Genomic DNA, 16,723 nt, shown 5'->3' on the forward strand with positions numbered 1-16,723 from the left:
ACCGAAATGTAGGTGTGTCCAAAATGCTGAAAAAAGTTAACTGAAATTCCAGATGTTGTTTGTTCCGGTAGATTGAGAAGCACTGCAGTGTAATGAAAGTCTTGACAGAGCCATGTCCCCACTGAGGAGTCTGTCTGCAGGCTCTGGAATGTCTGTAGTGTCCGCGAGTGGAACACCCGGCTGCGTTCCGTCGCCGGACTCTTTGAGATCAGCCAGTGGGGTCAGCCAGTGGAGCGCCGCGTGCGCCCCTCAGTAGGGCCTCCAGACGGACTGGTCGGCGTGCCGGTCCGGATACCTGTTGATGACGTCGCCGGGCGGTGAGGCGTCGTGCGACGAGACGACGAGGCCGTCGAGCGCGCGAGCGGCGGCCGCCGCCGCCTCCGGGTCGTGCGCGTAGTCCCGGTCGGCGTGCAGGTGCACGTGGATCTGGTTCTGGTTGACCGTCGAGTACAGGTGCGGGTACACCAGCATGGTGGGCGGGGGCGGCGGCGGAGGCGGGGGCGGCGGCGCGGCGGCAGCCACGGCGGCGGGCGGCGGCGGGTTGAGGTACGGGCCGGGCGCCGGCTGGGCCGCGCCGTAGTAGTTGTAGTTGTTGGGGTGGTGGTGGGGGTGGTGGTGGTGGTGGGGCATGAACGAGCCGGTCTGGTGGCCCGGCCAGCCGGCCGCCGCCGCCGGGTGGTGGTACGTCGTGCCGCCACAGCTGAGTCCGGGCGCTGCAACAAATGGAAAGCGCACCGTAGTACGACACCTGCTCCCAGTATTGGTTTCAGAGTACCTAAGGGAAATGCAGCTCATAATTGCGTTGACATACAAAATGTAGGCCTATCATTTAGAAATGAATAACAAATGGTTCAAATGGCTCTGAGCGCTATGGGACTTAACTGCTGAGGTCATCAGTCCCCTAGAACTACTTAAAGCTAACTAACCTAAGGACATCACACACATCCATGCCCGAGACAGGATTCGAACTTGCGACCGTAGCGGTCGCGCGGTTCCAGACTGAAGCCCCTAGAACCGCTCGGCCACACTGGCCGGCGTGACAGAAGTCAATGGATTCTTTCTTTCATTCTTTTGCTAGCGCCTTGTCCCGCATCTTTGCGCAGGGTCGGTACAGTTCAAATGGCTCTGAGCACTATGGGACTCAACTTCTGAGGTAATTAGTCCTCTAGAACTTAGAACTAGTTAAACCTAACTAACCTAACGACATCACACATATCCAGGCCCGAGGCAAGATTCGAACCTGCGACCGTAGCGGTCTCGCGGTTCCAGACTGCAGCGCCTAGAACCGCACGGCCACTTCGGCCGGCGTCGGCACAGTTCAATCGGATTTGGCATGGTTAATTTTGAGGGGTGGCCGGATGCCCTTCCTGGCGCCACCCCATACCCCCCCCTCCCCCAGGACGGTATTGTGTACCCCCAACTGTCTGCATCTAGTGTAAACCACGAAACAGTGCGAACGTGTTTCAGATGTCTGCGAGGCGTGTAACTGAGACGGGATATGTGGACCAGCCCGATATTCACCTAGTGGGATGTGGAAAACCGCGTAAAAACCACATTCAGGCTGGCCGCCACACCAGCCTTCATAGCTATTCCGCCGGGCGTATTGATATGGGACTGGCGCGCCTACCCGAGTCCAGGAAGCAGCGCATTAGCGCTCTCCGCTAACCTGGCGGGTCTGACAGAAGACAAGGGTAGGCAAATACAGAGATCGCGCACTAGAGATGTAAAGAGGCAGTGCATTGGCCTGGCTGTCATCTGTACTGAGGTGATTCAAGTGAAAAGACTTCCGACGTAATTATGGCCATTCAATGGGATTTAACAGACTTTGAAACCGGAATGGTAGTTAGAGCTAGACGCGTGGGATATTCCATTTCGGAAGTCATGCCGGCCGGAGTGGCCGTGCGGTTCTAGGCGCTACAGTCTGGAACCGAGCGACCGCTACCGTCGCAGGTTCGAATCCTGCCTCGGGCATGGATGTGTGTGATGTCCTTAGGTCACTTAGGTTTAATTAGTTCTAAGTTCTAGGCGACTGATGACCTCAGAAGTTAAGTCGCATAGTGCTCAGAGCCTTTTTTTCGGAAGTCGTTAGGGAATTGAATATTCCGAGGTCCTCAGTCTCAAGAGTGTGCCGAAAATACCGAATTTCAGGCATTACTATCACCAAGGACAACGCAGTGACCGATGGCCTTCATTTAAGGAGCGAGAGTAGCGGCGTCTGGGTAGAGTTGCCAGTGCTAACAGACAATCAACACTGTGTGGAATAAGCGCAGAAATCTATGAGGAACGTACGACGAATGTTTTCATTAGGACACTGCGCCGGAATTTGACGTTAATGGGCTATGGCAGCTGACGCTCAACGTATGTGCCTTTGCTAACAGCGCGAGATCACCTGCACGCCTCTCCTGCGTTCGTGACCAGTTGGACCCTAGTCGACGAAAAAACCGTGGCCTGGTCAGATGACTCAAGATTTCAGTTGGTAAGAGCTGATGGTAGGGTTCGAGTACAACGCAGACTCCACGAAACCATGGACCCAAGTTGTCAATGAGGCACTGTGCGAATTGGTAGTGGCTTCATAATGGTGTGGGCTGTGTTTACATGGAATGGAATGAGCCATTTGGTCCAACTGAACAGATCATTGAGTGGAAATGGTTATGTTCGGCTACTTGGAGACGATTTGCAGCCATTCAAGGACTTCATGTTCCCAACCAGCGATGGAATTTTTATGGATGACAATACGTCACGTCACCGGGTCACAGTTGTTCGCGATTGGTATAAAAACATTCTGAGCAGTTCTAGTGAATGATATGACCACTCAGATCGCCCGACATGGTTTCCAACGAACATTTATGGTACGTAATAGAGATGTCAATTCGTACTCAAAATCCTGCACCAGCAATACTTTCGCAATTGTGGGCTGCTATAGAGGCAGCATGGCTCAATATTTCTGCAGGGGAGTTCCAACGACTCGTTGAGATCATGCCAAAAGGAGGTCCGACACGATACTAGGAGCTATCCTATGACTTTTGTCATCTCAGTGTATGATACACACAGTAAAGGAAGTGCCACTCAAATTTGCAGTGGTACATGAAATTTCTTATTTTCATGACAACTGAACAAAAGCAAATGCCATTTTATGGTGCCATATCAATACGTAAAAGCCGACCGCTGTGGCCGAGCGGTTCTAGGCGCTTCAGTCCGGAACCGCGCTGCTGCTACGGTCGGAGGTTCGAATCCTGCCTCGCGCATGGATGTGTGTGATGTCCTTAGGTTCGTTAGGGTTCAGTAGTTCTAAGTCTAGGGGACTTTTGACCTCGGATGTTAAGTCCCATAGTGCTTAGAGCAATTTGAACCATTTGAATACGCAAAAAATTGCAATTACGCTGTTACTACCGCCCCTCCCCTTTTCTCGGGTGTAAACAGGTTGGCGCTGCCATCCTGGTGAGGTCCTCAGTTCGCTTTGCAAATTAGAAATTAGGGTACTTGCTGTAATCCAGGCAAGGCATCACTGTAAGTGAGATATGACTTTCTTTTTTTAAAATTAAAAATTTGACCAACACGAACAAGAGACACAACAAATAACACCGATATTGATTCGAGCCTTACATAACATTCAAACAGCGTTGCATCAACAATTCATACTATCCATCCTGCAATGTCCTAGTCGTGCAACGCACTGTTTCCACACGTATCACCCTGTTTCTGACAAAAATGTTGGTACACATTCATCGCTGACCGTACCCCCTCCTCACCACAAAATGGTTCAAATGGCTCTGAGCACTATGGGACTTAACTTCTGAGGTCATCAGTCCCCCAGAACTTAGAACTGCTTAAACCTAACTAACCTAAGGACACCACACACATCCATGCCCGAGGCAGGATTCGAACGTGCGACCATAGCGGTCGCGCAGTTCCAAACTGTAGGTCCTAGAACCGCTCGGCCACTCCGGCTAGCTCTCCTCACCACACTCCATCCTATCATATTGCATGGTTTTGGTTCGACCTACTGCAGCTTGCCCGGCGGTACGACGAGCGAGACGGGCTACCGATGGAGCCTTCCGGGCAATTTCATGCAGAACAGACTCACGGGCAGAATCGAGCGCGTCGTATCTCAGTGGCCTCTGACGGTCTGCTTTAGTTGCAGCTGAACAGCTTGAACTCTGCGCACTAATGTAGTCACAAGGAATTTCTCGAAACATCGCATCGTGCGAAGATAACGTTACAACTCGGCAGCAAATTGAGAAACAAGTAAATCATCACTTTCGTGGAGAAAGCCTGAAGGATCACTACAACTATTGTGGAGTTGCTTAGGTTTTGTGCGCCTTTTGTTTGTATGCTCATTGTCTCTAGCTCTTCATCGGTTCAAGTGAAAAGTGTTGATTGTGCATACCACCCACTTGGAGTCATTCAGTCTTCATATGTGGCCATAAAACCGAACTCTGCTTTTGCGCATATGTTCGTATTTTTTGTATTAGAGCACGTATTTGCTATTTCGATTTTTTAACGTGTTTTTACGATTTAAGCGCGTAGTCTTTGATAATTAGAAAGTTTTAATTATCATCTAAAATGTACGTAATTAATTTTTATTTGGCATGGCATTCATAGAAAATCACTTTTTACTGCCGTTAACTTATCCTTACTAAATTGAACTGGCGCTCCTCATTAATTGCTCTCGTTAAAAGTGGAATAGTTGGATCTCACAACTGCACATTTTCTTCATACTGTTAGGATTTAGAGGTCAGTCCTGGATAACAGTTTCATAAGTCAGTGTAACAGAATTATTTAAAAAAAAAAACAAAAAAAAACTCGTAAGAAAATTAGCCTCAATGATTAGAAGACTTCCGAGCGTTGTTAAGTAGAAACATTTCAAGCACATTAACAGAATCTGTGGTAGCCGCGTGTCATAGCGTAAAATTCTTGTAACAGTAAAGTTACTGATTCGAGTCTGTTTGTAATTGCTGATTACACGAAAATAAATTAAAATTTGGTAGATAAATTCGAAATGTCTTTTAAAACGTAAATACGCCGACAATATTGTTCAATCTCTAGAGATAAAAAGTATTTTATTTTCTATTTAATGTTTTGCTTTCTGGTACCAATTTTTATTCTCATACTATTAGTAATTAAAATTAAAACGATGCTGTTTTCATTAAAAAGTTATGATTCAGTGGTTGTCAATTATCACAGCAGTTGGTAATAACGTATAATTTAATATACTGGATGTCCATAATTAAAGTTGCAGTTTAAAAACAATGTTGAAAGAGAACCACTCCTCAGAATGACGTTAAATTATTAACAGTATATTACTGACGCAGGGGGAAACGACATGGAACAAAGAAAAAAGTAACAAAAATTTGACCAACAGATGCTGTAACGTCAGAATACGCACACCAAAGGATTCGCGGCACTCTACTGCTCCTGAGTTTGCGTCTGAGACGCCTAAAATGAGCCTCCATGCAGGCTCTTTTACAAGAACGGTGACTGCGCACCAGTAGCCCAGCAGAAGCTCCGGACACTCAAAGATATAAGTAAAGGCACTGGTCCGCTATCTACCAAGGATCTGGAGAAAATGATTACAAAATCTGAAAACAAAGGTTCTTTTGAAATGCAGTGTGGAAGAGGGAGGAAAGCAGTTGATCCGACGTCTGTCGAAGATGTGACCACAGCATTGCAGAAAAGGTCAAGTGTCATGTGCAGACATGCAGTGCGCAGAGAATTGCCCAAATGTTGAACATGTCTGCGAACATGGTGCATAAAAGCCTACGAAACAACCTGCTTTGCTATCCATACAAAATCACCTGTGTTCAGGAGTTGCTTCCGGCCGACCTGCCAGCAAGACAAACTTTTGCTCTGGAATTTCATGCTTATATGGAAGTGAGCAATGAATGGCCATGGAACATCCTATGGACAGACGAAGCCCATTTGCATCTCCAAGGACAAGTCAATACGCAGAATTGCAGAATATGTTCAACGGAAAATCCGCACATCAACGGGTATCAATCACTTCATTCTGCAAACGTGGCTGTGTGATGCAGGTTGACGGCATCGTTTATCGTAGGCCCATATTTTGTCGAAGAGATTAATTCTGCGGGTCCTCTTGCCCGAACAGTCGCTGCTAAACGCTGTGACAGTCTTTTAGCGCACCAACGTCATTCAAACCTTCAACAGCTTGGATTTTACGCACGTTGGTGCTTCTCCGCGCATTAGCACAGCCCGTGAATCGGCTGCTGCACGGGCATTTCGGAAGCGCTAGAATTATCAGCCGTCATTTCCCTACAGCCTGCCGGCCGGAGTGGTCGAGCGGTTCTAGGCGCTTCAGTCTGGAACCGAGCGACTGCTACGGTTGCAGATTCGAATCCTGCCTCGGGCATGGATGTATGTGACGTCGTTAGGTTAGTTAGGTTTAAGTAGTTCTAAGTTCTAGGGGACTGATGACCTCAGATGTTAAGCCCCATAGTGCTCAGAGCCATTTGAACCATTTGAACCCTATAGCCTGGCCGTCCATATCACCTGATATTAACCCGAGTGACTTCTGGCAGTGAGGTTATCTGAAAGATGTTCATTGCTCCAACTACGAATGTAGCTGAACTGAAGGCATGCAACGCTCAACGCATTCTGAACATGTCCGCGAGACTCTCTGATCTGTTGTGGATTTCAGATTGTGGCAGAAAGCAGTAAACAGTTAATTGAACATTTCTAGTACCAGTCTTACGACTGCATAAATACAGTTTATGGCACCAGGACAATTAAAAACCGGTTTTTGCAAGCCGATGTGTTACGACATTGCCGTGGTGTATGGACGTACCTAACTGATAGTGCCACAACTGTTCGACTGCTGAACTTATGAAGTCACGCGCATTAACCAGTGCGGATGGTGTAATGTGCAGCTCAAACCATAGCCGTCATATTGCGATTCAATTGTCATTTGTAGCCGATCCCGTTTACACTACTGGCCATTAAAATTGCCACACCAAGAACAAATGCAGATGATGAACGGGTATTCATTGGACAAATATATTATACTAGAACTGACATGTGATTACATTTTCACGCCATTTGGGTGCATAGATCCTGAGAAATCAGTACCCAGAACAACCACCTATGGCAGTAATAACGGCCTTGATACGCCTGGGAATTGCGTCAAACAGAGCTTGGATGGTGTGTACACGTACAGCTGCCCATGCAGCTTCAACACGATACCACAGTTCATCAAGAGTAGTGACTGGCGTATTGTGACGAGCCAGTTGCTCGGCCACCATTGACCAGACGTTTTCAATTGGTGAGAGATCTTGAGAATGTGCTGGCCAGGGCAGCAGTCGAACATTTCCTGTATCCAGAAAGGCCCGTACAGGACCTGCAACATGCGGTCGTGCATTATACTACTGAAGTGTAGGGTTTCGCAGGGATCGAATGAAGGGTAGAGCCACGGGTCATAACACATCTGAAATGTAACGTCCACTGTTCAAAGTACCGTCAATGCGAACAAGAGGTGACCGAGACGTGTAGCCAACGGCACCCCATACCATCACGCCGGGTGATACTATGACGATGACGAATACACGCTTCCAATGTGCGTTCACCGCGATGTCGCCAAACACGGATACGACGATCATGATGCTGTAAACAGAACCTGGATTCATTCGAAAAAATGACGTTTTGCCATTCGTGCACCCAGGTTCGTCGTGGAGTACACCATCGCTGGCGCTCATGTCTGTGATGCAGCGTCAAGGGTAACCGCAGCCATGGTCTCCGAGCTGATAGTCCATGCTGCTGCAAATGTCGACGATCTGTTCGTGCAGATGGTTGTTGTCTTGCAAACGTCCCCATCTGTTGACTCAGGGATCGAGACGTGGCTGCACGATCCGTTACAGCCATGCGGATAACATACCTGTCATTTCGACTGCTAGTGATACGAGGCCGTTAGGATCCAGCACGGCGTTCCGTATTACCCTCCTGAACTCACAGATTCCATATTCTGCTAACAGTCATTGGATCTCGACCAACGCGAGCAGCAGTGTCGCGATACGATAAACCGCAATCGCGATAGGCTACAATCCGACCTTTATCAAAATCGGAAACGTGATAGTACGCATTTCTCCTCCTTACACGAGGAATCACAACAACGTTTCACCAGGCAACGCCGATGAACTGCTGTTTGTGTATGAGAAATCGGTTGGAAACTTTCTTAACGTCAGCACGTTGTAGGTGTCGCCACTGGCGCCAACCTTGTGTGAATGCTCAGAAAAGCTGATCATTTGCATATCACAGCATCTTCTTCCTGTCGGTTAAATTTCGCGTCTGTAGCACGTCATCTTCGTGGTGTAGCAATTTTAATGGCCATTAGTGTAAGTTAAGGCATTAAATTTCCGTTTTTCTTGTTTTTGTTTTCTTTTTGTTCCGTGACGTTTCCCACTGCGTCAATAATATACTGTTAAAATTTTAACGTCATTCTGAGCAGTAGTTCTATTTCTACTGCGTTTTGAAACGGTAACTTTAATTATGGACACACTGTATAAAAGTAAAAAAAAAGCAGTTTTTATCAGCTGTGAACGAGCGACGTTACAGTAATAAACTTTTACGCTACGCAGTCTGCTACCATCGATTCCACTGATGGGCTTGAAATGTTATTACTTAAAAGCGTTCGGAAGCCTGTCTTCGCAGGCGATTGTTTGGATTATTACGACGTACTGCTTTGGGAAACAGACATCCACGTACTGATTTTCAAGTCGATAAGGACCGGGCTGTAAGGTCCCTTTGTAGACGAAGCAAAAGACGTTCGCTTGCGGCAGCGCCTCACCTGTTGTGCTGTAGGGCGAGTGCGAGACGGCGGGCTGCGGCGGCAGGCCCGCGGTGGGCACGATGCCGCCCGCGCACGACAGCGGCTCCAGCTCGCCGCCCCCGCCGCCTCCGCCGCCCCCGCCCGGCCCCGCCCCCGCCGGCGGGCTCTTGGAGAACATACTGCCGTACTCGCCGCTGGCGCCGCTGCTGCTGCCGGCGCCGCCGCTCGCCGCCGCGTGGTCCGGCAAGACTGTGGGTACACGACGAGTGGCGTCACCACAACGTCCTAACTCCTCTCCCAAACTTTTTCTCAGACGCAAATCTTTGGGAATCCTGGTACTCTGATTAAACATCTTATTTATTTCATAATTCAATGAAATTATGTTTTTGGATAAATCATGCTACTTCTTAATTAATTTTTCATTCATTATTAATAGTTTTTATTAGCATTATTTAACGTAACTGCTATCAATATTTTTAATAATACATATTAATAATGGATTAGTCTACTGTATTATAATACTGTGTCGTCATCAAACTCAAAAAATGAATTATTTTCAATATCTAAGTAGCATTATTTTCAATATCTAAGTACGGTATGGCAAACCTACGTCTCTAGCATTTGTGGACTTAGAGAAAGCTTTTGACAATGTTGACTGGAATACTCTCTTTCAAATTCTAAAGGTGGCAGGGGTAAAATACAGGGAGCAAAAGGCTATTTACAATTTGTACAGAAACCAGATGGCAGTTACAAGAGTCGAGGGGCATGAAAGGGAAGCAGCGGTTGGGAAGGGAGTGAGACAGGGTTGTAGCCTATCCCTGATGTTATTCAATCTGTATATTGAGCAAGCAGCAAAGGAAACAAAAGAAAAATTTGGAGTAGGTATTAAAATCCATGGAGAAGAAATAAAAACTTTGAGGTTCGCCGATGACATTGTAATTGTGTCAGAGAGAGCAAGGGACTTGGAAGAGCAGTTGAACGGAATGGACAGTGTCTTGAAAGGAGGATATAAGATGAACATCAAGAAAAGCAAAACGAGGATAATGGGATGTAGTCGAATTAAATAGGGTGATGCCGCGGGAATTAGATTAGGAAATGAGACGCTTAAAGTAGTAAAGGAGTTTTGCTATTTGAGGAGCAAAATAACTGACGATGGTCGAAATAGAGAGGATATAAAATATAGACTGGCAATGGCAAGGAAAACATTTCTGAAGAAGAGGAATTTGTTAACATCGAGTATAGGTTTAAGTGTCAGGAAGTCATTTCTGAAAGTATTTGTATGGAGTGTAGCCATGTATGGAAGTGAAACATGGACGATAAATAGTTTGGACAAGAAGAGAATAGAAGCTTTCGAAATGTGGTGCTACAGAAGAATGCTGAAGATTGGATGGGTGGATCACGTAACTAATGAGGAGGTATTGAATAGAATAGGGGAGAAGAGGAGTTTGTATCACAACTTTACAAGAAGAAGGGACCGGTTAGTAGGGCATGTTCTGAGGCACCAAGGGATCACAAATTTAGCATTGGAGGGCAGCGTGGAGGGTAAAAATCGTAGAGGGAGACCAAGAAATGAATACACCAAGGAGATTCAGAAGGATGTAGGTTGCAGTAAGTACTGGGAGATGAAGAAGCTTGCACAGGATAGAGTAGCATGGAGAGCTGCACCAAACCAGTCTCAGGACTGAAGACCACCACCACAACAACAACAACAACAACACAAGTACGGTATTACATTATTATTACTGTCAACAGTTTTATTTTCACAAGTCCGTCTTGATCGCATAGATTTCTTTACACTTTATGACCGGCTTATCACCATCTTCAGATCTGTTATAAATATAAATAGTGTGTAAGCGACAAGGTTCAATTAATTAAGATTAAAAGTATACAGGTCTTAATGATGCATGAAATTTAAAATATAAAATATTTTTAGCCATGCGTGGCTGTCATACATACCGTTAAAATATTCTTATATAAATCATCGTCAAGTTAAACATGTGCGTGCTAATGCTCAGATTGCGTCAGTATTTACGCAAAAATTTAACTAAGGACAAGGCACACCGCATTTTAATCTTTATATTGGCGACGCTGGTTTACTATGTACTGTGGCTAAAGTGCCCTCTGCTGGCATTAGGGTTTTGTATAACTACTGAAGCAATCTGAGTATTAGCACGCACATGTTTAACTTGACGGTGATTTATATCAGAATATTTTAACGGTATGTATGACTGCCACACATGGCTATAAATATTTTATATTTTATATTTCATGCATCACTAAGACTTGTATACTTTTAATCTTAATTAATTGAACCTAGTCGCTTACACAATATTTATATTTACAGCAGATCTAAAGATGGCGATAAGCCGAAACCGGTCATAAAGCGTAAAGAAATCTATGCGATCAAGACGGACTTGTGAAAATAAAAGTGATAAAAATAAAACGATCGCGGACTCATATACATACTTTATGTCTTCTGTTGAGAAATACTGTCAACAGTTATGACTACGACGCCAAGCACATGAAAAATACATATGTGTCACAAGGAGGCGAACTATAGTAAGAGTTTGGTAAGTAAAGTACGTTTCATTAGTTTTTGATATACTGACAGCTAACCTAAGTTCTGCTACTCAAGTCCCCTAATACCGCACAGTATATTAGAACTTTCGTTGAAGTAACACTCTTCCTAGACTGCACGTATGGAGTGAATAGTTAACGCGCTTGCAGTTTCATTTTCTGGGAAAACACAAATGCGTGTCGTATTTGAGTGTTGCGTCCCTGCCGACGCGAAACGACCTGTCTTGTTTGCCGAGCGCAGAATTCCTGCTTCTAGGAAAATACAGCTTAAATCCAGCAGCTGTCCGCCGATTACACCATAGTGTTTCGAATATGAAGTTTCACCTTTACTAAATTTAAGATATACAGGAAAAACTATCAGACCACATGGCACAAATATGGTTCTATTGTGAAAGAATATTGGGAAATATTACTGATGACTTCAGCTTTTCTGACTAGCTTCTCATGTCAGATGACCGTCATTTACACAGCAGTAGGTATGTAAGCAACCAGAAGTTTAGTTGCTGGGCACCTGAAAACTTACAATTGCACGAACGACTACCGTCAGCACAGAGCTTACAGTTTTGTGTGCTGTCTCAATGTCAGTTGTGACAGGGCCCCACATCTTTGACGATGAGGAAGCGAAGGCGATGTCAGTAAGTCTGTCCGATATGTGGATCTGCTCGAGACTTTCGTAGCAGAACAACTACAAAACTTTCACGATCTTCATAATCTTGGATTTCAGCAAGATTTCCCGGAATTTTTGGGAAAAGCACTTATAGCCAGACGTACATAAATGTTACGGTGATACAAAATACTCTCACTCTAGAGGGATAGCCGGTACAGTGGTACTGACGAGAATACAATTTAGTTGTGGTAAGCAAAGTATAACAACAATACTGATGTACTACAGCCTGATTTCCTGCCCATGCTCATATAGCGTCAATGGCAGCAGTTCGGCAGCTGTTACCATGTAATTTCACGGTTTTGCGACAGTCACTGGTCCTCAATAACAACATATTTTTCGGAGCGCGATTTTTTTTCTTGTGGGACCACCTGAAAAGTGCACACCATTCGCTCAACGACAGTTGCTGAGCTGAAAACAAGGGCCCACGAAAAAATCGCTGTAATTCCCTTGAAGGTGTTACCGAGCGCAGTGCAAAGATTGCAGCATTCGCTTCCAGGATTGCTTTCGTTTCAATGGTCATCGTTCCCCAGAAAAGGAGAAGAATTCGTGACGGGCCGCTTCAGTCCTTCCAGAAGACTATAAAAAAAGAAAAGAAACTTCAAGCAGTAATAATCTTTTGTTGTAAAACTATATGTCAATTACTGCTTTCGACCATCAAAAGTGCAAATTCATTTTCTTAAGTCTTATGAGAGTTACTTTAGATATTCCTCTTTCATTGTTCCACCTGGTATAACACTCTGATGTACTACAAGCTGATTTCCTTCTTTCTAGCAGCAAACGTCAAACCAGATCACGAGTGACTGGCTTTTCACACCTCACAATAAGATTATGCTTTAGCACAAATACATCACATTTTTTTTTGTCAAAGATTGATAAATGAATCTCCCTTGATCATATTTTAAACTGGTTTCAAATTATGGTTTAAGTGATTAAAAATACATCGGTGAGAGAGTATACACCGATGAGCCAAAACATTATGAATGGCGTGTTGTTTCACTTTTAAAACACAGTGTAACACAGATCCCGTTTGACATGGATTCTACAAGTCCTTGACAGGATTCAAGAAGTATGTGGCACCAGATGCCTACGGACATGTCATACAATTACCGCAAATTACGTGATGGTGGTTTACGGGCACGCAGCTGGGGCCCAATATGTGTTCCAGTAGGTACAGATCGGTCACATTTGCGGCCAAGACATCAATGTGCGTTTAGTGGCCGGGTGTGTGTTTTGTGCAACCATACGCCTAGATGACGGCGTGTAAGGACCCAACTATAGACCTGTTAGAACAAGAAATGCAATTCTTTCGACAGTCGACTCGTTTCTATCGATCCTTGGCGAAAACTTAGTGATGTTGTGTCCACTGCAGTCATAACTGACGATGTCGTTGGGTCAACGCAGGAACACGTCGGGGTCGTGTGAAGTGCAGCTCCATGTTCAACAGTGGCCTTTGAAAGGTGTGCGCCGAAACACTTGTGCCTGCATCGGCAGTGTACTCTGCCGTCAGATCTGCCACGGATGGCTGCCTATCCTTGATTGCACAGTGGGGAATCCTCCGACCTCTACTTTTTGTGATGAGACGTGGTTTTCCAATACCATACGGCCTACTCGTTATTACACCATCCTTAGCCACTTTACGTAGGTGCTCACGACAGTGGACGCCATTTCTGAGATTCTGCGCTCTTTGACAGAACCGCTTGTATCCGCGGATTTACACGTTTGCGGCTCATATCTTTTCGCCATAATGAGTGCCCATTCGTCTCTCTTCCGCTTACATTCTTTGCTTACTGTGTAATGTGCCCGCAACACCTCCAGGAGGTATTCAACCTCCTGGTGGGAGTGGTCATAATGTTGTGGCTCGTGAGTTTACCTCCCAGGTACATCTTCAAAAGGAGATATTTCGCAGTGTCATTCACAAAATTCACTCGTTGCTTGGGAGCATTCAAATGGTTTCCAAGCCGTGGAACATAACCATTTCCAGACAGTAGAACCAGAGGACCCTATCCATTCCATGCAAACACAGCCCACACCACTACGGAGTCTTCATCAGCTTGCATGGTGCCTTGTTAACAAACTGGGTCCGTGGATTGATGAGGTCTGCGCCACACTCGAACCCTACCATCATCTCTTACCAATTGAAATCTGGATTCATTTGACGAAGCCACGGTTTTCCAGTCGTCTAGGGTCCAACCGAAATGGTGACGAGCGTAGGAGAGGCGCCGCAGGCGATATGGCGCTGTTAGCAAAGGCTCTCGCTTCCGTCGTATGCTGCCATAGCCGATCAACACCAGATTTCGCCGCATTGTCCTAACGGATATATTCTCCGTACGTCCCACATAGATTTCCGGGGTTATTCCACGTAGTGCTGCTTGTCTGTTAGCACTGACAACTCTACGCAACCGCCGCTGTTCTCGATTGTCAAGCGAAGGCCACAGGGCACTGCGTTGTCCGTTCTGATAGGTTATGCCTGAAATCTGGTCTTCTTCGCACACTCTTGACACTGTGGATCTCACAATAATGAATTCACTAACGATTTTCAAAATGGAATGTCCCATGCGCCTAGCTAGAACCAACACTCCACGTTCAAAGTCTTTTAATCCCCGTCGTGCCGCCTTAATTACGTCGTAAACCTTTTCATGTGAATCATCTGAGTACAAATGACTGCTCCGCCACTGCCCTTTTATACCGTATGGACTCGATACTACCGCCATTCGCATACGTACATATCGATATCCCATGACTTCTGTCACCTCAGTTTATGTTTACATCGTTACTTCAAAGATGTTATGCATAGATATACTTGCTTACATTGAGTACGAAGATACAGGTGGCGCACGAAATGTGTTACCATTTTGTTTTTGAATATAAACTTTGTTATCAATACAATCTGAACGGAACATATACTACAATGAATAGCCGCCCATGGAGATTCGTTCTCACTCAGCACATGCTCAATATGTCCACAATTTCGTTTCCCAACTTCCTTCAAACGAACACTGAAGTTGGTGATTACCCTACGGCACATGTCTTCCGTAATTTCACTGCAAGCTTGAAGAATACGTCCTCTGGCTCCATTAAATTCCACAGCTTCTTGCTACTGCCTTTCCCTTCAACACGCAGTGGTTCATGCAAGATGGAGCAAGGCCACATACTGCAAACACTGTGTTGGAGTTTTTAACGAGCATTTCGACATGCGGATTATTTCACTCAGGTTTCCAGGTCGCTCCAATGACGGACAAAATTGGCCCCCCAATAGACCAGACCTCAGTCCACGTGACTTTTTTCTTTGGGGGTACCTAAAGGAAAAAATTTTCCCGAAACGTCCACGTGATTTATTGGAGCTCAGAAGACTTATTCTTCAAGCCTGCAGTGAAATTACGGTAGACATGTGCCGTAGGGTAACCACTAACTTCAGTGTTCGTTTGAAGGAAGTTAGGAAACGAAATGGTGGGCGTATTGAGCATGTGCTGAGTTAGAACAAAACTCCATGGACGGCTCTTCGTTATAGTATATGTTCCTTTCAGATTGTATTGACAATAAAGTTTATATTCAAAAACAAAATGGTAACACATTTCGTGCACCACCCTGTAAATGAAAGATGAGGGCTTTTTTCGAAAGTGCAGCCTTTTTTCGACTCTTACTTCCTTGTAAGTACACTTCGCGCTCACAGATTCAAATTTTTTTTTAGCTTTAACTGTGCCTCTTCTATGAATACAATTTTATCACCAGCAAAAGACGCAACTTAGTCTGCCTTGCACTTGGTCTCCTACTGTGGAAAGGCGCCTGTGCTCTTCACTAACACCAGCGTCTGTGCACATCACAAAAAACAACAACAACGTAATTAAACAACTCTTCACCTGAAGATGTTGGTGTGAACCATCGAAACGCGTGGAGGCAAAATAAATATGTGACTGCTGCAGAAATTTTTTGATTTGTGTTAGTTGGTATTTCTTTGTGCATATGCTACTAAGAAAGACGTTGACAATAAAGAAGCCAGGCGTTTACCTGTGGGTAAGTGGCTGATTCCAGAAGGGTCGGAGGCTGAAGCGATGTCGGCTCCAGTGTAGGAGAAGGTGGGCTGCAGGGGCGAGTAGCTGGCGTACGTAGAGGAACAGCCGTAGCCGCCCCAAGGCGCCGCCATGGCCCCGCCGCCGCCCACCGCCTCCGCTGCCGAGCACGATCCGCCCACGCCGCCCCCAGTGTTGGTCGTGTCTGCACCCAACACCATCAGCAATGACTACCGCACATCTTTAAATGAGCCTACAATGATACTGAGGTACGCTGGAGAGGATTTATGGAGATGAGAAAGTGGAAAGGACATATTGACAGACTGAGTGCCGATGCCGATGTAGCTAATTGATTTTTTTTTTTACACGTATCATGTTCCTTAGGACCAAATTGAGGAGTAATTGTCATGGAACGAATCAGTACATGAAATAAAAACAGAAGAGTCATAACAGATAAATTAAAACGTATATGAATCCCATGAATACGATGAGCCACAAGTTTAAATAAACGTAATCGACAACGTAATACAGAAAGTAGCTTGATTTTAAAAAAAAATTCCATGAGTTTCCCTACAGAATAGAAGGAGTGAGCCCTGAGGAAACTCTCCAGTTTAGACTTGAAGGTGCGTGGATTACAGCTCAGATTTTTGAATTCTTGTGGCGTCTTACTGAAAATGGATGCAGCGGAATACTGCA

At 45.4% G+C, this 16,723-nt stretch overlaps 1 protein-coding gene across 1 annotated transcript in view; it reads right to left on the reverse strand.

Moving 5' to 3' along the window:
- Positions 1-249: 249 nt before the first annotated feature.
- LOC124593836 (protein lozenge-like) overlaps positions 250-16,723 on the reverse strand; it is a 713,984-nt gene continuing 697,510 nt past the window's right edge. Inside the window, exons 4-6 of the mRNA XM_047132184.1 lie at positions 16,026-16,232; positions 523-713; positions 250-432 (exon numbers count right to left, since the gene is read on the reverse strand). Of these exons, the coding sequence (XP_046988140.1) occupies positions 250-432; positions 523-713; positions 16,026-16,232 (581 nt within the window). The remainder of the gene's footprint in view (positions 433-522; positions 714-16,025; positions 16,233-16,723) is intronic.

The sequence above is a fragment of the Schistocerca americana genome, chromosome 2 (assembly GCF_021461395.2).
Source record: "Schistocerca americana isolate TAMUIC-IGC-003095 chromosome 2, iqSchAmer2.1, whole genome shotgun sequence".
Classification (NCBI taxonomy): Eukaryota; Metazoa; Arthropoda; class Insecta; order Orthoptera; family Acrididae; genus Schistocerca; species Schistocerca americana.